Source organism: Pseudophryne corroboree, chromosome 2, assembly GCF_028390025.1.
Source record: "Pseudophryne corroboree isolate aPseCor3 chromosome 2, aPseCor3.hap2, whole genome shotgun sequence".
Lineage (NCBI taxonomy): Eukaryota > Metazoa > Chordata > Amphibia > Anura > Myobatrachidae > Pseudophryne > Pseudophryne corroboree.
In genome coordinates this window covers 592746838-592774005 of record NC_086445.1, presented here as the reverse complement: position 1 = coordinate 592774005, position 27168 = coordinate 592746838, and the positions used below count along the sequence as shown (strand labels likewise).

General features: G+C 45.1%; 1 protein-coding gene across 3 annotated transcripts in view; it reads right to left on the bottom strand.

Moving 5' to 3' along the window:
• Positions 1–27168, bottom strand: part of HIVEP3 (HIVEP zinc finger 3) — a 255814-nt gene that overhangs the window by 36457 nt on the left and 192189 nt on the right. For all 3 annotated transcript variants that reach the window (XM_063954614.1, XM_063954616.1, XM_063954615.1), the window contains one exon: positions 9568–14766. In XM_063954614.1, coding sequence (XP_063810684.1) covers positions 9568–14346 — 4779 coding nt within the window. In that variant the 5' untranslated portion in view covers positions 14347–14766. The remainder of the gene's footprint in view (positions 1–9567; positions 14767–27168) is intronic.

Here is a 27168-nt window from a genome sequence, read left to right as displayed (position 1 = left end):
ATTATCAATGTCTGGTTGTCAAAAACCGCACTATCTGACTGCTGGTCTAATGTGCCCTCCTCACCCTTATTTAGCGCCGTGAGGATTGGCATAGAATTGTCAGACTGCAACATAGCAGAAATGGTTAAATTATAAGACCAATTAAATTAACACCCTGTTACCCAAAGTGAAGTTGGACCTTTGCAAAGGCTGAAACTCCTCCGTTAGAGCTGGCGTTGTCACCCGAGCCTCCGATCTTGCCGCTTCTGTCGAGCGGCGGCCCCTATAAAACATACTGAACATGTGGTAAATTTATGTACAGACATTGCAGTAAAACTTCTTTTTAGTCTTTGCTGGTGCCTTACTCATTATGCAGACAGACAACACAATAGACAAAGACAGACACTTCCACGACTCAGTAAAATTATTACTTAAGGTGTGTAATATATATATATATATATATGGCCGAATTGCAGTTCACATGGCCAGCCTATGTGAAACCTGAACCAAAATTCCCACTAACACCCCTGCGCCTCCGGTGGAGTTAGAGATGTAGGACAGGAACGTTCTGGAATTACAAACAGGAAGAAAACAGGAAGCATGGTTAAAATGGCCCCCATGCCATGCTTACACTGATAATCACAGGTTAGGGTACAATACTCCTGTGTATAATATAGGCTCAATAGTCTATTAATATACCTATGGTGCCTGAATATGAAATCTTGTCATGCAGCCTTATAAGTTTCACTCCCCTGCAGCAGCGCTGTCTGTGATCAGACCTTGTCCCCCCCCCCCCTCCCCCTGTGCTCCGTGTAGTTTAGCGGGGAGCGGGTGCCGGGAAGCTGACCTTCATTGCAGGGAGGCGGGGGACGCTTGTGAGGAGAGCCGCTGAGCGAACGGAGTTCGGCTGGCTGGAGCTAGCGGCTTCCGGCGGCGCTAGTGTGAGCGCTGAGCATCCTCAGCTGCGGCTGTGTATTAGCGGCAGGTGCGGGCGGCGGTTAAACACGGACCCCACACAGCGGGGCGGCAGCGTGCGCTGACCGCCCCGTCCCCCCCAGCATACCTTGTCTCCTGTAGGGAGGGCTGCTTCTGTTAGTGCATGAGCACAGAAAAAACACTGAGGTACTCGGGGATATGGAGGGGTGGAGAGTTCTAAATTTAAATATTCAGTGCCCTGTTTCCTGCGGAAGCCGTCCATATCCCAAGAGTACTCCAGTGACCCCTAGTGGATGAAAAAGAAAGCAGGTTGGCGTATTCTTATATAGTCTTACTGACACTACATATGTGTCCTCATACATCTAGCCTCAATATGCCACGCAGTGTGAGATGCCTGGTGCAAGTGAGTCGACAGGTCTCGTTCAACTCTGCTACTGTCAGGTGTCTGTGACTGGGACACATCATGATACTGTTCTGAAAAGTTTTATATGCGACACTTGTATATTGTGTGTGACTGAGTCTATATATAGAGCACAACGGAACTTGTATTGGAAACAAGCTGCGGCTGCTGCATTGCAGCACTTTGTATACAGATTCAGAGACTCAGTCGCACACAGATATAAAAGTGTCACTTGCATCATAGTCATGTTCGTGTTGCGACACATTAACAGCTAAAAAAAAACAAAAAAAAACACGCTAGCAGAGTCTCATGGGACTTGGCGAGTCGAGAGGGGCTGTTTGGCGCGACTGCAGAAATTATGTATGAGGACGAATCTGTAAATATGGATGTATCAGCAAAGGCCTTTTCAGAAGTGGTCTCTTGTACCAGAGGGCTGGTGCAATAGTACACAATGATGATAACAGCTATCAGTAGCACTAGGTAGTAGTTTCTGATTGGCTGTGTATTGACCCCCTTCAGTTGATTGGATTCCGTTCAATAGCATAGCAGCTTCTGTATATAATATGAAGTTGTGGCCATGTAGTCACTTTGCTTATTTGATAGTTCAATATTCCCATTTGATTTGTAAAGGCAAAAAACTGATGCTTGTATTTAATGTTATTTGTGTTTGCATTTTTTTATGGAAGCTGTGACTTTTGCATTTATTAATAATCCTATTGGGGCAGGTTGGAAATCTCACACATTTAAAGAAAGGGTAAACCTACGGGGTGAGGTATGTTAGGTGGATTAGACTTAGGTCGACCACTATTGGTCGACAGTAAGATGGTCGACATGGTTTCTAGGTCGACATGAGTTTTTTTTACTTTTTTTGTGTTGTTTTCTCCGTACAGTGACCGGGAACCCCAATTAGTGCATCGCATGTCCGCTCGCATGGCTCGCCATGCTTCAGGCAAGGTTACTGTTCCTAATTGTAGTCCACGTGGGTCGTAAAGTATGAAAAAGTTAAAAAAATTGAAAAAAAAGTGACAAACTTATGTCATGTCGACCTAGAGTCCCTGTCGACCTAGAAACCATGTCGACCTACCCACCCTTTCGTTAAATAAAAAAAGTTATGGTATATAAACATGGCAGGACTGGCCCACAGGGAAAACCCCAGTGGGCCCACCCCCTCCTCCAGGGATCAGGTTCCAGATTGCATTTTAATCATACATTATAATAGGATTTTAATACCTACCGGTAAATCCTTTTCTCCTAGTCCGTAGAGGATGCTGGAGTCCACTTCAGTACCATGGGGTATAGACGGTTCCGCAGGAGCCATGGGCACTTTAAGACTTTTCAAGGGTGTGAACTGGCTCCTCCCTCTATGCCCCTCCTCCAGACCTCAGTATAGGAACTGTGCCCAGGGAGACGGACATTTCGAGGAAAGGATTTACTTTTAATTTAATGGTAAGATTCATACCAGCTCACACCTCAACCATGCTGCAAAACATGGCATTCAACATAACACATGCCAACGGGCATGAATAATTGCAGCAACATGCTGAAATAACCGTAACACAACATTAGTGCAACTACAAAATTAACAACTGCAGGTAAAGTATGCACTGGGTCGGGTGCCCAGCATCCTCTACGGACTAGGAGAAAAGGATTTACCGGTAGGTAATAAAATCCTATTTTCTCATACGTCCTAGAGGATGCTGGGGTCCACTTCAGTACCATGGGGTTATACTAAAGCTCCAGTACGGGCAGGAGAGTGCGGATGAACCTGCAGCACCGATTGACCAAACTTGAGGTCCTCATCAGCCAAGGTGTCAAACTTGTAAAACTTAGCAAACGTGATTGACCATGACCAAGTAGCTGCTCGGCAAAGTTGTAAAGCCGAGACGCCCCGGGCAGCCGCCCAGGATGAGCCCACCTTTCTAGCAGAATGGGCATTTACCGACTTCGGTACCGGCAATACTGCCGTGGAATGAGTGTGCTGAATCGTTCCTCTGATCCAGCGCGCAATAGTCTGCTTAGAAGCAGGACACCCAATCTTGTTGGGAGCATACAGGACAAACAGAGCCTCCGTTTTCCTTATCCGAGCTGTTCTTGCGACATAAATCTTCAAAGCTCTAACCACATCAAGAGACTTTGACTCAGTGAAAGTGTCAGTAGCTACTGGCACCACAATAGGTTGGTTTATGTGGTAAGACGAAACCACCTTTGGAAGAAATTGTTGACGAGTTCTTAACTCTGCCCTATCTTCATGGAAGATTAGGTAAGGGCTCTTGTAAGACAAGGCTCCCAACTCAGACACCCGCCTTGCGGATGCCAAGGCCAAAAGCATCACCACTTTCCAAGTGAGAAACTTCAACTCTATCTCCTGTAGAGGTTCAAACCAACTCGATTGAAGGAACTGCAACACCACATTAAGGTCCCATGGTGCCACAGGAGGCACAAATGGAGGCTGAATGTGCAGAACCCCTTTCACGTACGTCTGAACTTCTGGAAGGGAGGCCAATTGTTTTTGAAAGAAAACTGATAAGGCCGAAATCTGGACCTTGATTGAACCCAGTCTAAGGCCCGCATCCACACCATCCTGCAGAAAATGGAGAAAACATCCTAACTCAAACTCTTCCGTAGGAGCCTTCTTGGATTCACACCAAGAAACATATTTTCTCCAAATACGGTTGTAATGTTTAGATGTTACTCCTTTCCTGGCCTGAATAAGAGTAGGGATGACTTCCTTGGGAATACCCTTTCGGGCTAGGATCCGGCGCACAACAGCCATGCCGTCAAACGTAGCTGCGGTAAGTCCTGATACACACACAGCCCCTGCTGTAGCAGGTCCTCGCGAGGAGGAAGAGGCCGAAGATCTTCTATGAGCAACTCCTGAAGATCTGGATACCAAGCCCTCCTTGGCCAGTCTGGGGCAATGAGGATCGCTCGAACCCTTGTTCTCCGTATGATTTTGAGAACTTTTGGTATCAGTGGAAGTGGAGGGAAGACATATACCAACTGAAACACCCCCTGGGTCACCAGTGCATCCACTGCCATTGCTTGAGGGTCTCTCAACCTGGAACAATATCTCTGAAGCTTCTTGTTGAGACGAGATGCCATCATGTCTATTTGAGGAACTCCCCAAAGACTTGTCACCTCTGCGAAGACTTCTTGGTGGAGGCCCCACTCTCCTGGATGGAGATCGTGTCTGCTGAGGAAGTCTGCTTCCCAGTTGTCCACTCCCGGAATGAAAATTGCTGACAGAGCTCTTACATGTCTTTCTGCCCAGAGGAGTATCTTTGACACCTCTGCCATTGCCGCTCTGCTTTTTGTTCCGCCTTGACGGTTTATGTACGTGACTGCTGTTACATTGTCCGACTGGATCTGCACGGGTTGGTCTTGAAGAAGATGTACCGCTTGTAGAAGGCTGTTGTAAATGGCTCTCAATTCCAGAACGTTTATGTGAAGGCAGGTTTCCTGACTTGACTATTTTCCTTGGAAGCTTTCCCCCTGTGTGACTGCTCCCCAGCCTCGGAGACTTGTATCCGTGGTTACCAGGACCCAGTCCTGAATCCCGAACCTGCGTCCCTCTAATAGGTGAGAACTGTGTAGCCACCACAGGAGCGAAATCCTGGCTTTGGAGGACAGGATTATCTTCCGGTGCATGTGTAGGTGGGATCCGGACCACTTGTCCAACATGTCCCACTGGAATACTCTGGCATGGAATCGGCCAAACTGTATGGCCCTGTAGGCCGCTACCATTTTCCCAACAACCAAATGCATTGATGGATCGACACTCTTGTTGGTTTCAAAATTTGTTTGACCATTCTCTGGATTTCTAGAGCTTTTTCTACTGGAAGAAAAACCCTCTGTACTTCTGTGTCCAGTATCATCCCCAAAAAGGACAATCTCGTCGTCGGTTCTAACTGCGACTTTGGAAAGTTCATGATCCAACCGTGTTGTTGGAGCACTGACAGAGAGAGTGTAATGTTCTGCACCAATCGGTCCCTGGATCTCGCTTTTATCAGGAGATCATCCAGGTAAGGAATTATATTGACTCCTTGTTGTCGAAGGAGGACCATCATCTCTGCCATCACCCTCGGTGCCGTGGAGAGTCCGAACGGCAACGTCTGTTACTGGTAATTGTAATCCTGTACTGTGAATCTCAGATAAGCTTGGTGAGGCGGATAAATGGGAACACGTAAGTAAGCATCTTTTATGTCTACTGACACCATGAAGTCCCCTTCCTCCAGACTGGAAATCACTGCCCTCAGAGATTCCATCTTGAACTTGAACCTTTTCAAGTAGAGATTCAGATTTTTCAGGTTTAAAATTGGTCTGACTGAGCCGTCTGGCTTCGGAACTACGAAGAGGCTTGAATAAAAACCTTCTCCTTGCTGTGACAAGGGTACCAGGACAATGACCTGATCCTGACATAATTTTTGAATTGCAGCTGTTACGACTTCTCTTTCTGGAAGAGAAGCTGGCAAGTTCGATTTGAAAAATCGGCATGGGGGGACATCTTGAAACTCCAGTTTGTATCCATGGGACACTATTTGTAAGACCCATGGGTCCAGGCCAGATTGAAGCCAGATCTGACTGAAAAGTTTCAGACGTGCTCCCACCCGAGCGGACTCCCGCAAGGGAGCCCCAGCGTCATGCTGCAGATTTGGCAGAAGCAGAGGTTGATTTCTGCTCCTGCGATCCTGGAGACACTGCAGATTTTTTCCCTTTTCCCCTTCCTCTACCTGCAAAGAAGGTGGAACCTTTGGCCTTTTTGTATTTGTTGGGCCGAAAGGACTACATCTGAGAGAGATGTGTCTTTTTTGCAGGTGCAGTGGCATAAGGCAAGAATGTCGACTTACCTGCGGTAGCCGCAGAGATCAACGCATCCAGCCCATCTCCAAATAAGGCCTCACCTTTATACGGGAGAGCCTCCATATTCCTTTTGGAGTCTGCGTCAGCATTCCATTGGCTAATCCACAAAGCCCTCCGTGCTGAGATTGCCATGGTAGCGGTTCTTGATCCCAAAAGACCAATATCTTTCATGGTTTCTAGCACGTACGCAGCAGCGTCTATGATATGACCTAACGTTAGGAGTATCTCGTCTCCATCTATTGTGTCAATGTCTAATGACAAGTTTTCTGACCACTTTTCAATAGCGCTACTCACCCACGCACAGACAATGGTAGGCCTGAGTAGTGTCCCATTGGCCACATCAATAGATCACCTCACTAACTTGCGGTCTGTCGGCTCCTTAAGTGAAGCCATTCCAGGCGCAGGGAGAAACACCTTTTCTCTTTTATGACAGGGCCCCGTCTAAAATGCGGGGTGACACCCACCTTTTGGAAAAAGGTAAGCTGCCTGAATTCCTTTTGGGAATCTGAAATTTCTTTTCAGGTTAAATCAGACTCCCTCCAAGAGACTGTTCAACTCCTGAGGTGGAGGGAAAATTACATTACTTCTTTACTAAAGTAAACCCTCTCCTTGTGGTAAAAGAGGGGGCTTTGTATCTTCTAACACCTCCTTTATAGCTAAAACATGTTTTGAATGCTTTTCGCTAACTTAGGACCTATTCCCCTGGAATCACTAGTGTCGACACAGGAATCAGAGTCCGTGTAGGTATCAGTTTGTACTACTTGTGCAAATTTGTATGTGATCCAGAGGGGTCCCTGTGGATGAAAGGCAGAACTATTAAAAATCACATCTTCAACAGATTGTTTTCTGCATGAGATTCAGTCCAACCTCTTACTGATATGATTCACACTATCATGTAACCTTTCACCCAGTCAGGCTCTTGGTGTCATATTACAACTCTGTGTCCCTAACATGGCTCCCTCAGGGGAAGAGCTCCCTGCCTCAGACATGTCACACACGCGCACAACCACACCACAGACACTCCGGGACTTATAGGGGACAGACCCACAGTAAAATCTGTCAGAAGGACACAGATAGGATTTGCCAGTTCACAACCCAGCGCCAGTAACACAATGTCTGTGAACACAAAATGCCCACTGACATGCAGCGCTTTTATAATGTTAATCACACAATTATATAGCACCAAACTCACTGTGGCCCCCCCTGTTTTGCACCCTGAAACTTGTTCAGCAGTGGAGGAGGACCAGCGTTCTTCTCTGCAGCCTGGAAGGAGAAAATGGCGCTGAGCAGTGTGCTAGCTGACTGAGGAGGAAGCTCCGCTTCAATGGCGTATTTCTCCTCAGCTTTTATGAGGTAATTTTTTATACTGGTGGGGGTAGGACTGTGCCTCAGCAACTTATGCCCCTTATTTATGCCAGTTTCAATAGGTTTCATGCTGCCCAGGGTGCTCCCGCGCCCTGCAGTGCCTGTGTGGGCAACATGGCGCGCTGCGCTCCCGCCAGCCAGGCGGTACCTTTAGCCGTCACTTTGAAGATCCTTTCTTCTAACACTCACCTGTCTTCTGACTTCTGGCTCTGCAAGGGGGGTGACGGCGTGCTGTGGGAGTGAGCACATAGCTGCAGCTATGGTTCAGTACCCTTCAGGAGCTAATGATGTCCTGTCAGCCAGAAGCAGAGCCCCCTAAGTCCCACGAAGCAGGGAGACTGTTGCCAGCAGTTCTCCCTGAAAATAAAAAACCTAACATAAGTCTTTTCAAAGAAACTCAGTAGCGCTCCCTGGAGTGCATCCAGTCTGCCTGGGCACATTTCTAAACTGAGGTCTGGAGGAGGAGCATAGAGGGAGGAGCCAGTTCACACCCTTGAAAAGTCTTAAAGTGCCATGGCTCCTGCGGAACCGTCTATACCCCATGGTACTGAAGTGGACCCCAGCATCCTCTAGGACGTATGAGAAACATATGTTACATTATACTGCATAGGACTATGGTGAATTTTTTCTACAGTGCATTGCTGTTATTAATCTGGTAAATTATCATGCATGCACTAGCAGTATTTACTATATATATTATTTATCAAGGGGCCAAGACCGTGCACTCTCTAATGGTTAGACTCTAAGCCAGTGGTTCCCAAACTTTTTTGAATCACGGCGCTCTAGAGTATCAGAATTGTTTCCACGGCACCCCTAGGCCAAAACTTTTTTATTGAGAGATTTAGAATAAATATTCAATGAAGTAAATTGTGTTTATATGTCATCCTTAGGTTCAATTGTGTGGTGTGGGACAGGATTTGCTTCTGTGTGTCCACATATTCTATGATTGGCAGCCACCAGCACTGGTTTTGCCTATTACACTGATCATAAATAATTAAAATTTGTCCTGGATCACCAATCCAAGGCACCCCTGCAAGTGTCCTGAGGCACCACAGGGTGCCTAGGCATACAGTTTGGGAACCACTGCTCTAAGCATAGGCCCCTACCACTGCATTCCCCCTGTGGGCCGTTCATGTTCCAGTCTGACACTGTATATAAACCTGCATGTCTGGGTCATTCAGTGGGAGAGAGATAGGAGTGTGTGCATTATTGACACTTCTCTGTGTACTGGATGTTGCATATCCTGACGTACATATAGCTGTTCTCCTGTGAAGCCGTGTTGCTATGTTCCTGAGCTGCTGTTTGTACTCCTTGTAAGAAGCTACTGCACTGACTGTACCTTTTTGCTGGAATAAAAATCTATTTGTTTTAAAGCACTTCAGTCTCCAGTGGTCACCTGAATCAACCTGCTACACTTATCAAGAAAATATTCTCTCTCCCTTATGTATATGACAAAACATTGTATTAGGATACTGCGCTTAAATAGGGTAATGCGACTTTATAATTTACTATTAACTCTATCAAGCCACATTGTAGGGTGTAAGTATACAAACTTGTACACTATATTTTAATATGAGTGAATCATCAGATGTGTCCTACTCAATATATGCACATAAAAATGATTTTTAACAGACGACTATTCTTTACATGTGTCCAAGGCACCATGTAACTTCCACAAAATGAGCCCGTAAATGTCCTAAACTGACCTCAGTGAGATAATTCATAAACCTATTTTATCACACTCTTCTGTATTATGGTGGAATGACTACCAATTGCGGGGATTAAGTTGTTCCAAGTCCACAACTGGTGTTGGATAACTGTGGTATGGGCATCCACTTTTACTGTGGTTGTTTCGCATTAAGCAGTGTTATAGGAAGTATGTAAGGGCTACACAGGGACATGGGGACAAAAGCACAAAACAGTGACCTCCTAGAACAGAACTGCTGGGCCTAACTACATCTTACAACAGAAACTGTCCATTTAGTGTTATGCCTATACAGGTTACATAAAAAATGAGCAACTCTCACCTCAGTCATTTTGGGTTTGCGAGGTTTGGAGGGCACCAACACACTTGAATCTGTCTGTGGAGCATCAGCAGTGGTGTAAATCTCAGAGCTTGTTTTCTGTTTTGACCTCAGAAGAGATAATGCCACCCTGGTTGAAATCCCAGGAAGATTTGGGTTATATAAACTTATACACCAGCTAGAATAAACAGAAGCCCTTCGGTCATTTTGCTGAGTGTAATTTGGCTTGACATAGTTCAAGTAGCACCAACTGACATTAGTGGTTGTGTGCAGGGTTGGATACGTTTGTACATTTTTAGATTCTGCTTCTTCGTGAGAGGTCACATTGAAACTGACAGATGGCCTGGAACTGGGTGGAGTACTGGATGATGTGCGAGCAAGCAGATCTTTATCATCTTTCTCTTCTTTGAATTTTATGTTCTCATCATGTTGTCTATTTTTCTCAGGTGATTTGGGATGCGAAAGACCTATAGTAGTAACCAATAATGGTTCAATGATGGCAGGAGGTGGGGGAGTTAACTCTAGTCTGGTTTGTGATGTGGTAACAAAGAGAGATACATTTTTTGATCTATTTTGCTCCAACACTGGTTGTTCCTTCAGCATCTCCTCATGAATGATCCCTTCCGGATCTTCCTCTTCTTTTACTCTTTTCTGCTGCTGGGTCTCCATTGTGAGCTCCAGGCTACCTGCAGGCGATAGCATACGCTTACTGCCACCAACAGATGATGAGCTTCCATCGAATCCTAGAACACTCTCAACAGAAGTAGCTAGAGGAATGTAACTGCTTGGATCAGTTTTTGGAAATGGCACACGAAGGAAAGGTACTTCACAGATAGTACTGTCTTCTTTTGGTAAGATATTGGACAAGCCAAAGCCATAATAACTCTTTGAATGTCCATCATTTATTTTCTGTACTACAAGAGAGGATGGACTGCAGTGTGGCTGTGTAACAAGAATTTGAGAGAGTGTGGTATACATAGCACTACCATATGAAGGCATCTGTGTCTGAATTCTGACAGGTACTACTAGTGATACAACAGATTCTGAACTTGCAAGGGTCACTTGAGCAGCAGGTTCCAAAACCGGAGTGTGGATACTTTCTGGGAAGTAATCTTTGTGCTGAGAAAGGCTGGATGTTGCCAAGGGAGGGGAGATTTCTGGTTTAATTTGTGGATATTGACCACCAACTTGCGCAGATGTTGGAAGAGCAAACTGGTGATGCACAGGTAACAAGAATGTGGGGGGCAATGGTGAAGATGATGGGTAAGGCAAAAGTGAAAATGGAGAACGAGGCCTGAAAGAAATGTCCACGGCATGTGAGGGCAAATGCTCGGGTATTTGAAGAGGGTCGGTATGCAAAAAAGCTGATTGTAAAGGAGTTGGTGTATGAAGCATTGTTTGTGCAAATGGTTGTAGAGAAAATGGAGCAGAAATATTGCTCATAGCTTGAGAAGAAAAAGGTTCTGAAGTGTGCTGAGGCAAGTGCAGTAGTGGCTGTACTGGGAAGAGAGATAGCTGTCTTGACAAATAGCTCTTTTCAGATTCATCAGTCAAAGACTGAACAGTCCTTGTATTGGAACTTGTTTGTTCCTTAGGGGAGATACTGGAAGATTGTTTGTGAGCACTCATGCCAGGTATATGGCTTGACGAAGAAGGCTGGTCTGGTTCTATCCAGTCTCTGGGCATTAATTCTGGTTCAATTTCCACATGTCTACTTAGAGAAGTATGTCGAATAGAGAAGCATTTCCTCCTCTCCTGAGCGGTGGGCATTGATGTTGAAGCGGACGATGTTAAATTACCATAATCAAATGATTTGCTTCGGTTCTCTGAAACTTGTGATGTGTAAGACACATTTGGTGTCTGTTCTGAAGCAGATCTTCTCATTTCTCTTGCATGGTGATGGTGGGCAGGAACAGTGAGCATGTGATGTCCAAGGGACTTAGCAGCGTACTCTGTCGATTGACCTAATATTGCTGATTTACAACTCTCTTCTCGGTCAAACGAAATTGAATGACTTGAGGCATGGGAAATACTGCTGTCCTGACTGGGACTGCGAGTAAGGGACATTGATTCAAAGCTAGAATCCCCAGAAGATTGTGCCATTTCTGCTAAGCGTAACCTCTTTTTTTTGGGTGGAAGTTTCTCTGCAGGAAGCTGTGCAAGAGTTTGACTCCTCTGTGGCCACTGAAACTCTTCTACTTTTTCTTGTTCTTTAGGAGGCACTTCAAGCTCAGCTTCTGGCTTATCAGGTTCTTCAGTCACTAAGATTTCTGGCACTTGAATGTTGCGCTGACGGACTAACTTAGGTTGCAATGGGTGAGATGACTGTGTATGAGGTCTAACAGTATGAGAAGACATTTGTGCTACAGTCATGTCTTCCTCATCAAAACTACTCTTCTTTTCCATGGACTCAGATTTCTCAAATGAACTAGTATGTTGAATGACAGAAATTTCCTTAGACATCATAGTCTTTTCTTTATTTTCAAGAGATAATGTAACGGTGTGGACATCGGACGTTGATGCAGATTCACTTCTACTGACAGACTGATTGACGGCATCACCAGACATAGTCAAAGATGAGGAGGCAAAGTGAGATTCTAGTTGTGTTGCAGAGGCTGGATACTCTGACCAATCAACAGATTGAGGTTCTTCATCATCCCCAAGACTCTTCTCTTTCCTCCTTTTTCGTAAAGTGGATAGCTCTAAACTTGGTCCACACTTGTAATGTATGCCCTGAGGCCATGTTTCTTGCTCTGAATGTCCTTTCTTTGTTTCTACAGAGCTCTGAGTTACCAAAGCTTCAGGTTTTAAAATTTGCAATTCAGAGCAGTAGTATTTTTTGTGAGTTTCATAGTTTCCCCTTTTCTTGTATCGAGCACCACAAATGTTACATTCATAAATCAGACCCTTTACCCTACCCCCTTTTTTTGACTTTTTGGAAAACTCGCTTTCTTTTCCTTCAATGTCAACAGTTGTTTTTCCAGCAGTGTCTCTGCCTGTCGAGCTACCTTCTTCTGAAGAATAGTCCATTCCCAAAGGAAGCTCTATTGCTGGTTGTCTTTTTAGTAGTCGTGGGTGTGAAGAGAACATTTGGCTGTGACTTAAAACTTCAGAATCCACAATTCGTTCATCAAATGAGTAACTAGCTCTGAATGGATGTGGAGTACTTACACTGCAGGCAGAAGAAGGCATTGAGTGGCTTCGAAGAAGAGGCACTGTCTCTGTGGCACTGTGGGATTGCTGGGTGGAAGAGAACGAATGTTCAGCTTGTGTCTTTTCAGATAATATCTTACTATCTAGTTGGGAAATGGAACCTGGAGACTTGACATCAAACTGGAAAGGATCTCGATACAAAGCTGCTTTAGGAGACTCAATACTGCTTCTCCTAGACAGTGAACTTCTTCTTGGTTTAACGCTGTCAATCTCACTAGTGTCCACTACAGCCTCATTAATAGTAATGAGTTTGGTAATATGCTCAATTACCTGTGTTCTAGGTACAGTCATAGGTACTATACTAGTTTTTTCCTCTGCCGTGCCTAAAAGTGGAGGAGTAGCTAAAATGGAGGTTCTCTGACCAATTCTTCCACATTTACCCAGAATAATTTCTGCATAAGACTTAGCATTGGTGTTGGGTGGACTTATTTGCTGCTCTGCACTTTCAGAACGTGAAAAGTAACCAGATTCTGTGCTTCCTTTACTTCCTGGGCTGAGAAAAGTCTGCTCTTCACTGGCTTTTTTTCTCTCACTTAACCTAAGTGCCAGTTTTTGTTTTATAGTGTGAGTATCTTCTGACTTATGACTGAGTTCAGGTGAAGGATCAGTAAATGTTGCACTCTCCTCAGATGTACGGGATATGTTTTGTTGTGAATGAGAGAAAAGATCATGGCTTGTACCTTGCTGTATTGGTACTCCTTGGGAATCGCATGTTGGCAAAGTATGCTTCTGCTGTGGTGAGAGTTCCACTAGGTTTGACATTGTGCTTGTCTCATCCTCCGAATCTGTGCTTTCTCCTTCTGATGGATCATCTATCTCTTCTCCTCCAAGCCGTTCCATATCCAAACTGGATGGATATGTCTCTACTCCAATTTCTGATGCCAGACCTGCTTTAATCCTGTGAGCATGAGACTTCCTATGCTTATAAAGATTGCTTTTTGTCTTAAAAGAAAACCCACAAGGGATGCAAGGATAGGGGCGTTCACCAGTATGAGACCTGATATGCTTTTGTAGAACACTTGGCTTGGCGCATGGCCGGCTGCAGTACTGGCATATATATTTCCCTGGCTTTTGGGGTTTTTTCTCTTTTTTATGAGGATCATCTACTTGCTTGACAGAAACCTGAGCTGGCCGCTGGATGTGAGCTTTTTGTGTGGGGTCTTCTGACGGACGGCTAAGTCTGGCATGTAGTGCAGATGAAGAAAAAGACCCGGACGGACCAGACTGTATTGGATCTACAACTTTCCATACTTGCCCTTCAAGGCCATGTTCTGTGTCCACTCGGGGAGCCATGAATGCTGGTGAAACCGGTTGGGACTTAGAAACGTGCAGCTGCTCAAGCTGTGGACCTTTTGGTTTACACGGTCTTCCCACTCTCCTAGGAGGGCCTTCTCTTGGTATCTTCAAGGAACTATGGAAATGCTGCTGCTGTGTTAAGATCTCCTCCTGACCACTAACTGTATAATCTATCGAAGATGATGTACCTTGAACCACGTCTCCTTTGTTTGGCCTTTTCCTCACACCTTCCTCCGACTTCCTTGTGCTCTTCTGGCCTTTCTCTGGCTCCATCACCTACACCAGAGGCTCCCAGTGCTATTTCTGCAAAGTCCTTGGGAGCGGTACTTACTAACAACCATGATAAAATAGGATAATAATATGCATTGCACCTTTGAGGGAGAATCTTTAGGAACAGAAAGTTAGTTTAAGGTTTTTGGTCATAAAGTTTCTATTTGGAAATACTAAATAAATATAGTTTAAGTGCCAATATCAACATTTGTAATCCATGTTCAGTCACTTAAATGAGAGTACAAACTGGAAAATTAATAATACAAGTATTCCATTCAATTCCACGGCAGGTTTGGCTCTTGACATTGTTGCCAATTAACAGTACTATTCCACCATTGGATGTTTTGCTTGTTAAGCTTCGTGAATTCAAAATGTCACAAATCATTTGAGGTGTTCAAGAAAGTTGGTGGTAGTACCACAGATCTGTGAAAGTAAAAGAAAACTATGTAAATATAAAGAACATACTTGAAAGAGAAACCTCAGGGGCAGATTTATTAAGCTTGGTGAAGTGATAAATTGGGAGGTGATAAAGGACCAGCCAGTCAGCTCCTAACTGACATTTTTCAAACCCAGCCTGTGACATGGCAGTTAGGATCTGATTGGCTGATACTTTATCACCTTCCACTTTATCACTTCACCGAGCTTAATAAATCTGCCCCTAAATTTTGAGAAAGCCAAGAACTACAGTATACAGTATGACAAGGAAAGATGCAAGGAATCACTTCTTTTAGCTTTTATTTGATTTCATAGTCTGCATAACGCACGCTTCATAGGTTTTGTCTACTAATATGTGTCCACTGTCCAATGAGCTTTCTATAGAAGCATAAAAGTAATAATAATAATTGTATTTTTTTCTACCATGTTGTCCCAGAAATATACCAGAGCATTTCAGCAGCTAGTTCATGTTTACTTAACTACATATTGCAAACTCCTCCAGGGGACATAAAGTATATACATAACATGAATAGGGGAATATACCAATGCTTAGGAAGTTTGGAGGTATATCCTCTACTGACTACGGTGACATTAGTCTGCCTTCAAGGGAAGAGGGTTTGGGGCAGATGCCCCATGTAACAAACCATTAACTCTTTTTGTTTAGCTAGTACCACTTTTAAGCTAGGAATTGTTAGGGGGTATGCAAATAGTGTTCATGCAGAATGGGTGAAGAAGTTTTATAAACTAAAAATAAGAGATTTTTAGCATATATTTTGTTCAAACTACGCATTTGCACTGGAGAACCTTTATTGTTTCTCCTGTGCTCAACATACTACTTCGTATGAGATCCCTCTAGCTGCATATGGGAAGAATAAAAATGGATCTTGTCTACACTGCCTTACATTTGCCAGTCACTTATATCCCTTTCAAACTGAGCTTCTGACCTGGGATATTGTTAGGGCAAGCCAGGGCGACCTGTGTCGCGTCTCAATGTGAAAGTCTTGACCTGGGTTGTGACTAGGATTTCCAGTCCTGACCTGGGTAGTCTGCAATGTGAAAGGTGCAACCTGGGTTGCACTAAATGGAGCTGGGTGGCAGATCGGAGTTGCTGGCAGAAGATAGCAGTTATCTTCCACTTTTCAAGACCTCATCTGTGTGTGCCCCCAAAAATGTTCACTTCTAATCACTCACACATTTTGCAGGGCAGACACGGGTTCAGCGTAAAAGCAGTCAACCCAGGTCCAGCTTGCAGTGTGAAGAGTTGTAACACGAGTTGAAAAAGTATTCAGAATCCCATGTCGGAGCTGGGGCTTCAGTATGAAAGGGGTATTACAGAGAAGTCAGCGAGTCATGATGTCCATCAGCACTTCAGCAGTGCTATGTTGTATTGGCTGTGCAACTGGGAACTAGACTCTCCTGTCTTCTGGTTACTTCCTCCCACTCTTATCTACAAGATTTCTCACCTGCTGCTCCCTTACTCTTGAATTCTCTACCTCTCCCCCTCAGACTCTCCACCTCTCTACAGAACTTTCAAACGGGCTCTTAAGACCCACTTCTTTACCAAACCTAGCCAAATCTCAACATAACCCTCTTTCAAATGCTCAGTCTACCCCATCTGTGTCACCCCTGTCTGTGTACCCCTCCCCTTTAGAATGTAAGCTCTAACGAGTAGGGCCCTCTTCCGTCATGTGCTTATCCTTTTCTTACTTTAATAATCCTCAACTGCCCAAATCCTGCAGTTTTCAGCCACCTTGATACTTATCTCAGTGTCGTCTACTGATGTAGTTATGCTTAGTTACCCTGTACTTGTCCTATATTGTCTTCAACTGTAAGTCACTGTTTTCCTGTTTTGATTATGTGCATATGTACTCTGTAATTGGGCGATGCAGAACCCTTGTGGCGCCATATAAATAAAGGATAATGATAATAATTAGAACAGTGCTATCAGTGGAAGGAAGTTTTCTACATACTATAAGTATGCAGTGAATTTTGCTACAATATAGATATGCACTCAGCATTCCTGTAGTGGTAAAAACACAAGTGAAATATTTAAATAGTGGTGATGTGTTGTTTATTCAATTAAAGCAAGTTTAAAACTCTTAGGGACCCCGGTCCATTATACAGTACTTTTGGCCTGGTAAAGTTGACTTAATTACAGTGTCCCTCACAGCCCAACCAAAAGCAGGGGGGTTTAAGCTACCTACCCAAATCAACCCAAACCAAACCAATCATTAGATAAGGGATCAAAAGCGAAATTCTAGGACATAAATACCAAACTGTATGTAGGGCATAGTCTCCTCATGGTTACAGCCCTTATATCAAAGATTAAGATTTAAAATTAATGCAAGAGGGAATCATGATCCATTTCATTAAAACCTTGTATTCAGCCATCAAGAGAGAAACAGCGTGTAGTGGTTTGCTCCAGAGTTTTGACCTATGTACTTGTAACATATCTACCGCATCAAATGTCTTTCCTTTTTATAGGTGCCCACACACTGAGCGATTTTAGGGCCGATATGGCCGAAAACTATACATTGTAACAATACATCATTTACAGAAGTGTAAATCGTTCGTTGTCCACGAATGATAACAATCTGAAGCGCCTCCCCGCTGCTCGTTTGATGTATCCTCGGATCTTCCTTGCTGCAGTCAAGATCAGACGCTATCGTCACCAAAAGCATGCTCCTGGATGTGGCCACTCCTCAGATCTTAAGATCTAGCTTATGTGTATGCACTATGGGGGTAATTCCAAGTTGATCGCAGCAGGAATTCTGTTAGCAATTGGGCAAAACCATGTGCACTGCGGTTCCGGTATGAATGGTCGACAGTCATTAGGTCGACCACTATTGGTCGACATTGACATGGTCGACACATGAAAATGGTCGACACATGAAAGGTCGACATATGAAAAGGTCGACATGAGTTTTTTAAACTTTTTTTGGTGTCGTTTTTTGCGTAAAGTGACTGGGAACCCCAATTAGTGCACCGCGTCCCCTCGCATGGCTCGCTTCGCTCGGCACACTTTACCGTTCCAATCGTAGTCCATGTGGATCGTAAAGTATGGAAAAGTTCCCCAAAAGAAAAAAAAGTTAAAAAACTCAAGTCGACCTTTTCATGTGTCGACCATTTCCATGTGTCGACCATGTGTCCATGTCGACCATGTCAATGTCGACCAATAGTGGTCGACCTAATGACTGTCGACCATAACATGGTCGACCATGTGAACGGATACCGTGCACTGCAGGGGAGGCAGATATAACATGTGCAGAGAGAGTTAGATTTGGGTGTGGTGTGTTCAATCTGCAATCTAAATTGCAGTGTAAAAATAAAGCAGCCAGTATTTACCCTGCACAGAAACAAAATAACCCACCCAAATCTAACTCTCTCTGCACATGTTATATCTGCCTCCCCTGCAGTGCACATGGTTTTGCCCAACTGCTAAAAAATTTCCTGCTGCGATCAACTTGGAATTACCCCCTATATTGTTTGTCTAGGACTGCCGGGAGAGTTCACGTTTGCGAATAGCTCAGTGTGTGGGAACCATAACATAAATTATATAAAAGATTAATGGCTTTGGACCCAGGAAAATGACTAATTACATCACTGGAAAACTGTAAGGAAATAACTAACAGACTATGACAAACAGGGCAACAAATCTGAGTATACAGTATAAAGGTGCCCATACACTGGAAGATATTATGAGCTATTTAGCCATTTCCGATGGCTCTGAACTACAAATCGTTCATAATAGTGGAGTGCAGATAGTTCAGTGTCTGCAAACGATAAGATCATGATGCGCGGCCCCGCTGGTCGTAGCTTCTGATCTTCCCTGCTGCAGGGAAGATCTGAAGCTTTCGTCAACGACAGATATATTTTATGTGTATTGTATTTTATCGTTTGCCCAAGACTGCCGGGGAGCTGCCAGGGGAGTTCAAAGGTAATTGTTAACGAAAATGCATCGTTTACAGGTCGTCTAGTCTATGGGCACCTTTAGAGTTTGGTCTTTTACTGTTGAGATTATTATTATTTTAACAAAGCTGCATCGTAACCTCATGTTAAAAGATGTATTCCAGTCTGTAGCTTTCCAGTTTAACTACAGTTGTGCTCATAAGTTTACATACCCTAGCAGAATTTGTGATTTTCTGCCCATTTGTCAGAGAATATGAATGATAACTCACTTTTCTTTCACTCATGGTTAGTGGTTGGGTGAAGCCATTTATTGTCAAACAACTGTGTTTACTCTTTTTAAATCATAATGACAACAGAAACTACCCAAATGACCCTGATCAAAAGTTTACATACCCTAGAGATTTTGGCCTGATAACATGCACACAAGTTGACACAAACGGGTTTGAATGGCTACTAAAGGTAACCATCCTCACCTGTGATCTGTTTGCTTGTAATCAGTGTGTGTGTATAAAAGGTCAGTGAGTTTCTGGACTCCTGAAAGACCCTTGCATCTTTCATCCAGTGACTGACGTGTCTGGATTCTGAGTCATGGGGAAAGCAAAAGAATTGTCAAAGGATCTGCGGGAAAAGGTAATTGAACTGTATAAAACAGGAAAGGGATATAAAAAGATATCCAAGCAATTGAGAATGCCAATCAGCACTGTTCAAACTCTAATTAAGAAGTGGAAAATGAGGGATTCTGTGGAAACCAAATCACGGTCAGGTAGACCAACAAAAATTTCAGCCACAACTGCCAGGAAAATTGTTCGGGATGCAAAGAAAAATCCACAAATAACTTCAGCTGAAATACAGGACTCTCTGAAAAAAGTTGTGTGGTTGTTTCAAGATGCACAATAAGGAGGCATTTGAAGAAAAATGGGCTGCATGGTCGAGTCGCCAGAAGAAAGCCATTACTACGCAAATGCCACAAAGCATCCCGCTTACAATACTCCAAACAGCACAGAGACCAGCCTCAAAACTTCTGGAACAAAGTCATTTGGAGTGATAAGACCAAAATTGAACTTTTTGACTACAACCATAAACGTTACATTTGGAGACGAGTCAACAAGGCCTATGATGAAAGGTACACCATTCCTACTGTGAAACACAGAGGTGGATCGCTGATGTTTTGGGGATGTGTGAGCTACAAAGGCACTGGAAACTTGGTCAAAATTGATGGCAAGATGAATGCAGCATGTTATCAGAAAATACTGGAGGAAAATTTGCACTCATCAGCCCGGAAGCTGCGCATGGGACGTACTTGGACATTCCAACATGACAATGATCCAAAACACAAGGCCAAGTCGACCTGTCATTGGCTACAGCAGAATAAAGTGAAGGTTCTGGAGTGGCCATCTCAGTCTCCATTGAGCCACTCTGGGGAGATCTCAAACATGCAGTTCATGCAAGACAGCCCAAGAATTTACAGGAACTGGAGGCTTTTGCCAAGAAGAATGGGCAGCTTTACCATCTGAGAAAATAAAGAGCCTCATCCACAACTACCACAAAAGACTTCAAGCTGTCATTGATGTTAAAGGGGGCAATACACGGTATTAAGAACTGGGGTATGTAAACTTTTGATCAGGGTCATTTGGGTAGTTTCTGTTGTCATTATGATTTAAAAAGAGTAAACACAGTTGTTTGACTATAAATGGCTTCACCCAACCACTAACCATGAGTGAAAGAAAAGTTTGTGAGTTATCATTCATATTCTCTGACAAATGAGCAGAAAATCACAAATTCTGCTAGGGTAAGTAAACTTATGAGCACAACTGTATAAAATAAGAATTTACTTACCGATAATTCTATTTCTCATAGTCCGTAGTGGATGCTGGGAACTCCGTAAGGACCATGGGGAATAGCGGCTCCGCAGGAGACTGGGCACAAAAGTAAAAGCTTTATGACTAGCTGGTGTGCACTGGCTCCTCCCCCTATGACCCTCCTCCAAGCCTCAGTTAGGATACTGTGCCCGGACGAGCGTACATAATAAGGAAGGATCTTGAATCCCGGGTAAGACTCATACCAGCCACACCAATCACACCGTACAACTTGTGATCTGAACCCAGTTAACAGTATGATAAACGTAGGAGCCTCTGAAAAGATGGCTCACAACAATAAACAACCCGATTTTTGTAACAATAACTATATACAAGTATTGCAGACAATCCGCACTTGGGATGGGCGCCCAGCATCCACTACGGACTATGAGAAATAGAATTATCGGTAAGTAAATTCTTCTTTTCTCTGACGTCCTAGTGGATGCTGGGAACTCCGTAAGGACCATGGGGATTATACCAAAGCTCCCAAACGGGCGGGAGAGTGCGGATGACTCTGCAGCACCGAATGAGAGAACTCCAGGTCCTCCTCAGCCAGGGTATCGAATTTGTAAAATTTAGCAAACGTGTTTGCCCCTGACCAAGTAGCTGCTCGGCAAAGTTGTAAAGCCGAGACCCCTCGGGCACCCGCCCAAGATGAGCCCACCTTCCTTGTGGAATGGGCTTTTACAGATTTTGGCTGTGGCAGGCCAGCCACAGAATGTGCAAGCTGAATCGTACTACAAATCCAACGAGCAATCGTCTGCTTAGAAGCAGGAGCACCCAGCTTGTTGGGTGCATACAGGATAAACAGCGAGTCAGATTTTCTGACTCCAGCCGTCCTGGAAACATATATTTTCAGGGCCCTGACTACGTCCAGCAACTTGGAGTCCTCCAAGTCCCTAGTAGCCGCAGGCACCACAATAGGCTGGTTCATGTGAAATGCTGAAACCACCTTAGGGAGAAATTGAGGGCGAGTCCTCAGTTCTGCCCTGTCTGAATGAAAAATTAGGTAAGGGCTTTTATATGATAAAGCCGCCAATTCTGAGACACGCCTGGCTGAAGCCAGGGCTAACAGCATGACCACTTTCCATGTGAGATATTTTAATTCCACAGTGGTGAGTGGTTTAAACCAATGTGACTTTAGGAGACTCAACACTACATTGAGATCCCAAGGTGCCACTGGAGGCACAAAAGGAGGCTGTAAATGCAGTACCCCTTTGACAAACGTCTGAACTTCAGGCACTGAAGCCAGTTCTTTTTGGAAGAATACTGACAGGGCCGAAATTTGAACCTTAATGGACCCTAATTTTAGGCCCATAGATAGTCCTGTTTGCAGGAAATGCAGGAAACGACCCAGTTGAAATTCCTCTGTAGGGGCCTTCTTGGCCTCACACCACGCAACATATTTTCGCCAAATGCGGTGATAATGTTTCGCGGTTACATCCTTCCTGGCCTTGATCAGGGTAGGGATGACTTCATCTGGAATGCCTTTTTCCTTCAGGATCCGGCGTTCAACCTCCATGCCGTCAAACGCAGCCGCAGTAAGTCTTGGAACAGACAAGGTCCCTGCTGGAGCAGGTCCTTTCTTAGAGGTAGAGGCCACGGGTCCTCCGTGAGCATCTCTTGAAGTTCCGGGTACCAAGTCCTCCTTGGCCAATCCGGAGCCACGAGTATAGTTCTTACTCCTCTCCTTCTTATGATTCTCAATACTTTGGGTATGAGAGGCAGAGGAGGGAACACATACACTGACTGGTACACCCACGGTGTTACCAGAGCGTCCACCGCTATCGCCTGAGGGTCCCTTGACCTGGCGCAATATCTGTCTAGTTTCTTGTTGAGACGAGACGCCATCATGTCCACCTTTGGTTTTTCCCAACGGTTTACAATCACGTGGAAGACTTCTGGGTGAAGTCCCCACTCCCCCGGGTGGAGGTCGTGTCTGCTGAGGAAGTCTGCTTCCCAGTTGTCCACTCCCGGAATGAACACCGCTGACAGTGCTGTCACATAATTTTCCGCCCAGCGAAGAATTCTTGCAGCTTCTGCCATTGCCCTCCTGCTTCTTGTGCCGCCCTGTCTGTTTACGCGGGCGACTGCCGTGATGTTGTCAGATTGGATCAATACCGACTGACCCTGAAGCAGAGGCCTTGCTTGACTTAGGGCATTTTAAATTGCCCTTAGTTCCAGGATATTTATGTGAAGAGACGTTTCCATGCTTGACCACAAGCCCTGGAAATTTCTTCCCTGTGTGACTGCTCCCCAGCCTCTCAGGCTGGCATCCGTGGTCACCAGAATCCAGTCCTGAATGCCGAATCTGCGGCCCTCTAGAAGATGAGCACTCTGCAACCACCACAGGAGAGACACCCTTGTCCTTGGAGATAGGGTTATCCGCTGATGCATCTGAAGATGCGATCCGGACCATTTGTCCAGCAGATCCCACTGAAAAGTTCTTGCATGGAATCTTCCGAATGGAATCGCTTCGTAAGAAGCCACCATCTTTCCCAGGACCCTTGTGCATTGATGCACTGACACTTGTCCTGGTTTCAGGAGGTTCCTGACTAGCTCGGATAACTCCCTGGCCTTCTCCTCCGGGAGAGACACCTTTTTCTGGACTGTGTCCAGAATCATCCCTAGGAACAGTAGACGTGTTGTTGGAATCAGCTGCGATTTTGGAATATTTAGAATCCACCCGTGCTGACGTAGCACTACCTGAGATAGTGCTACTCCGACCTCTAACTGTTCCCTGGACCTTGCCCTTATCAGGAGATCGTCCAAGTAAGGGATAATTAAGACGCCTTTTCTTCGAAGAAGAATCATCATTTCGGCCATTACCTTGGTAAAGACCCGTGGTGCCGTGGACAATCCAAACGGCAGCGTCTGAAACTGATAATGACAGTTTTGTACCACAAACCTGAGGTACCCTTGGTGAGAAGGGTAGATTGGGACATGGAGATAAGCATCTTTGATGTCCAGAGACACCATATAGTCCCCTTCTTCCAGGTTCGCTATCACTGCTCTGAGTGACTCCATCTTGAATTTGAACCTTTTTATGTAAGTGTTCAATGATTTCAGATTTAAAATCGGTCTCACCGAGCCGTCCGGCTTCGGTACCACAAACAGCGTGGAGTAATACCCCTTTCCCTGTTGTAGGAGGGGTACCTTGATTATCACCTGCTGGGAATACAGCTTGTGAATAGCTTCCAATACTGCCTCCCTGTCGGAGGGAGACGTTGGTAGAGCAGACTTCAGGAACCGGCGAGGGGGAGACGTCTCGAATTCCAATTTGTACCCCTGTGATACTACCTGCAGGATCCAGGGGTCCACTTGCGAGTGAGCCCACTGCGCGTTGAAATTTTTGAGACGGGCCCCCACCGTGCCTGAGTCCGCTTGTAAAGCCCCAGCGTCATGCTGAAGACTTGGCAGAAGCGGGGGAGGGCTTCTGATCCTGGGAAGAGGCTGCCTGCTGCAGTCTTTTTCCCCTTCCTCTGCCCCGGGGCAGAAATGAGTGGCCTTTTGCCCGCTTGCCCTTATGGGGACGAAAGGACTGAGTTTGAAAAGACGGTGTCTTTTTCTGCTGAGAGGTGACCTGGGGTAAAAAGGTGGATTTCCCAGCCGTCGCCGTGGCCACCAGGTCCGATAGACCGACCCCAAATAACTCCTCCCCTTTATACGGCAAAACTTCCATATGCCGTTTGGAATCCGCATCACCTGACCACTGTCGTGTCCATAAACTTCTTCTGGCAGAAATGGACAGCGCACTTACTCTTGATGCCAGGGTGCAAATATCCCTCTGTGCATCTCGCATATATAGTAATGCATCCTTTAAATGCTCTATAGTCAATAATATACTGTCCCTATCCAGGGTATCAATATTTTCAGTCAGGGAATCCGACCAAGCCACTCCAGCGCTGCACATCCAGGCTGAGGCGATTGCTGGTCGTAGTATAACACCAGTATGTGTGTATATACCCTTTAGGATATTTTCCAGCTTTCTATCAGCTGGTTCCTTGAGGGCGGCCGTATCAGGAGACGGCAACGCCACTTGTTTTGATAAGCGTGTGAGCGCCTTATCTACCCTAGGGGGTGTTTCCCAACGCGCCCTAACCTCTGGCGGGAAAGGGTATAATGCCAATAATTTATTAGAAATCAGCAGTTTTTTATCGGGGGAAACCCACGCTTTGTCACACACCTCATTTAATTCATCTGATTCAGGAAAAACTATGGGTAGTTTTTTCACACCCCACATAATACCCCTTTTTGTGGTACTTGTAGTATCAGAAATGTTCAAAGCCTCCTTCATTGCCGTGATCATGTAACGTGTGGCCCTACTGGACATTACGTTTGTCTCGTCACCGTCGACGCTGGAGTCAGTATCCGTGTCTGGGTCTGTGTCGACCATCTGAGGTAACGGGCGCTTTAGAGCCCCTGATGGTGTTTGAGACGCCTGGACAGGCACTAACTGATTTGCCGGCTGTCTCATGTCGTCAACAGTTTTTTGCAAAGTGCTGACACTGTCACGTAATTCCTTCCATACGACCATCCAGTCAGGTGTCGACTCCCTAGGGGGTGACATCACTATTACAGGCAATTGCTCCGCCTCCACATCATTTTCCTCCTCATACATGTCGACACAATCGTACCGACACACAGCACACACACAGGGAATGCTCTGATAGAGGACAGGACCCCACGAGCCCTTTGGGGAGACAGAGGGAGAGTTTGCCAGCACACACCAGAGCGCTATATATATACAGGGATAACCTTATATAAGTGTTTCTCCCTTCTATAGCTGCTGTATTTGTATTATCTGCCAATTAGTGCCCCCCCTCTCTTGTTTTACCCTGATTCTGTAGCAGGACTGCAGGGGAGAGTCAGGGAGCCGTCCTTCCAGCGGAGCTGTGAGGGAAAATGGCGCTTGTGTGCTGAGGAGATAGGCTCCGCCCCCTTTTCGGCTGCCTTTTCTCCCGCTTTTTTTAGGAAAACTGGCAGGGGTTAAATGCATCCATATAGCCCAGGAGCTATATGTGATGCATTTCTTTAGCCATATAAGGTTTAAAACGTGTTTTATTGCGTCTCAGGGCGCTCCCCCCCAGCGCCCTGCACCCTCAGTGACCGGAGTGTGAAGTGTGCTGAGAGCAATGGCGCACAGATGCAGTGCTGTGCGCTACCTTATTGAAGACAGGAACGTATTCTGCCGCCGATTTTTCCGGACCTCTTCGCTCTTCTGGCTCTGTAAGGGGGCCGGCGGCGCGGCTCCGGGACCCATCCAAGCTGAGCCTGTGATCGTCCCTCTGGAGCTAATGTCCAGTAGCCAAGAAGCCCAATCCACTCTGCATGCAGGTGAGTTCGCTTCTTCTCCCCTTAGTCCCACGATGCAGTGAGCCTGTTGCCAGCAGGTCTCACTGAAAATAAAAAACCTATTTAAACTTTTACTCTAAGCAGCTCAGGAGAGCTACCTAGCATGCACCCTTCTCGGCCGGGCACAAAAATCTAACTGAGGCTTGGAGGAGGGTCATAGGGGGAGGAGCCAGTGCACACCAGCTAGTCACTACTTTTGTGCCCAGTCTCCTGCGGAGCCGCTATTCCCCATGGTCCTTACGGAGTTCCCAGCATCCACTAGGACGTCAGAGAAATACTAATAACAATTAGGTCAGCAGTGATGTCTAGCTCGTGAATGATTGCCTTGAACGTGCGTCCTTGGTCACTTGTGCCATGAGACATCAATAACCCTGAGCCTCCAGTCACAACAGGTATTCCTCCTTCCTTTCTAGATACCCCCCTCATCTGGAAAGGATTGTGACTCACCATGAAATACACACAATGTAACAGGGATCATCCAGTACTAGTACAAAAAAACAGATGCATCTTTTTCTACACTCTCCTAGGACTGTGCTCCCACCACTCTCTCATCCACTGTCCAATGACCACAAACAGTGGACAGCAGAAGCATTTAAACATTCTCTCACTCCTAGCCCTGCACTTTATATTCCCCTTCCCCTTAGACTTCTGGTACACTTCACATATATTTATAGTCTTATGCGTAGGGAGACAAAGTGTGCATTACTAGCCTTTTGTAATATCTCGTGTTACCATTCTCTCTCTTTGTTTATGACGGGACTATGTATTTTTAAATGACCAAATTATATGGTAACATTACATGCTGAAAATAATCGGAAAAAATGGCTGCACACGCACCTAATTGATGCAGTGTTCTATTTAACACACGCAGTTTATTTATTATGTATTTTTCAACAATTTACATGGATACAATTCTTGTCCAAGGCCTCTATTATGTACTTAGAAATGACTCTCTCTTTGCAACTACAGTAAATTGCAAGATTACATGCAATTATTTATCAACAATATTAATTCCTCTTCCCTGGGAGCATTATACAGTTGACTGAAGTCACAGCACTTTATATTCAATTAAATATGCTGTGATAACACTGTTTCCACCAGAGGTCTGATTGGACTATAGCATATCAGTGGACATATTATATGTGCTGCAGACTTATTTTCTATCATAGGAGATACTGTTATTATATGCCTGTTCTTTTCAGCGACGTGCGGTGAGGGCAGTGACTGGTGAGGCACTGGCGCCACCTCTCACCCCCTCCCCCCCCCCCCC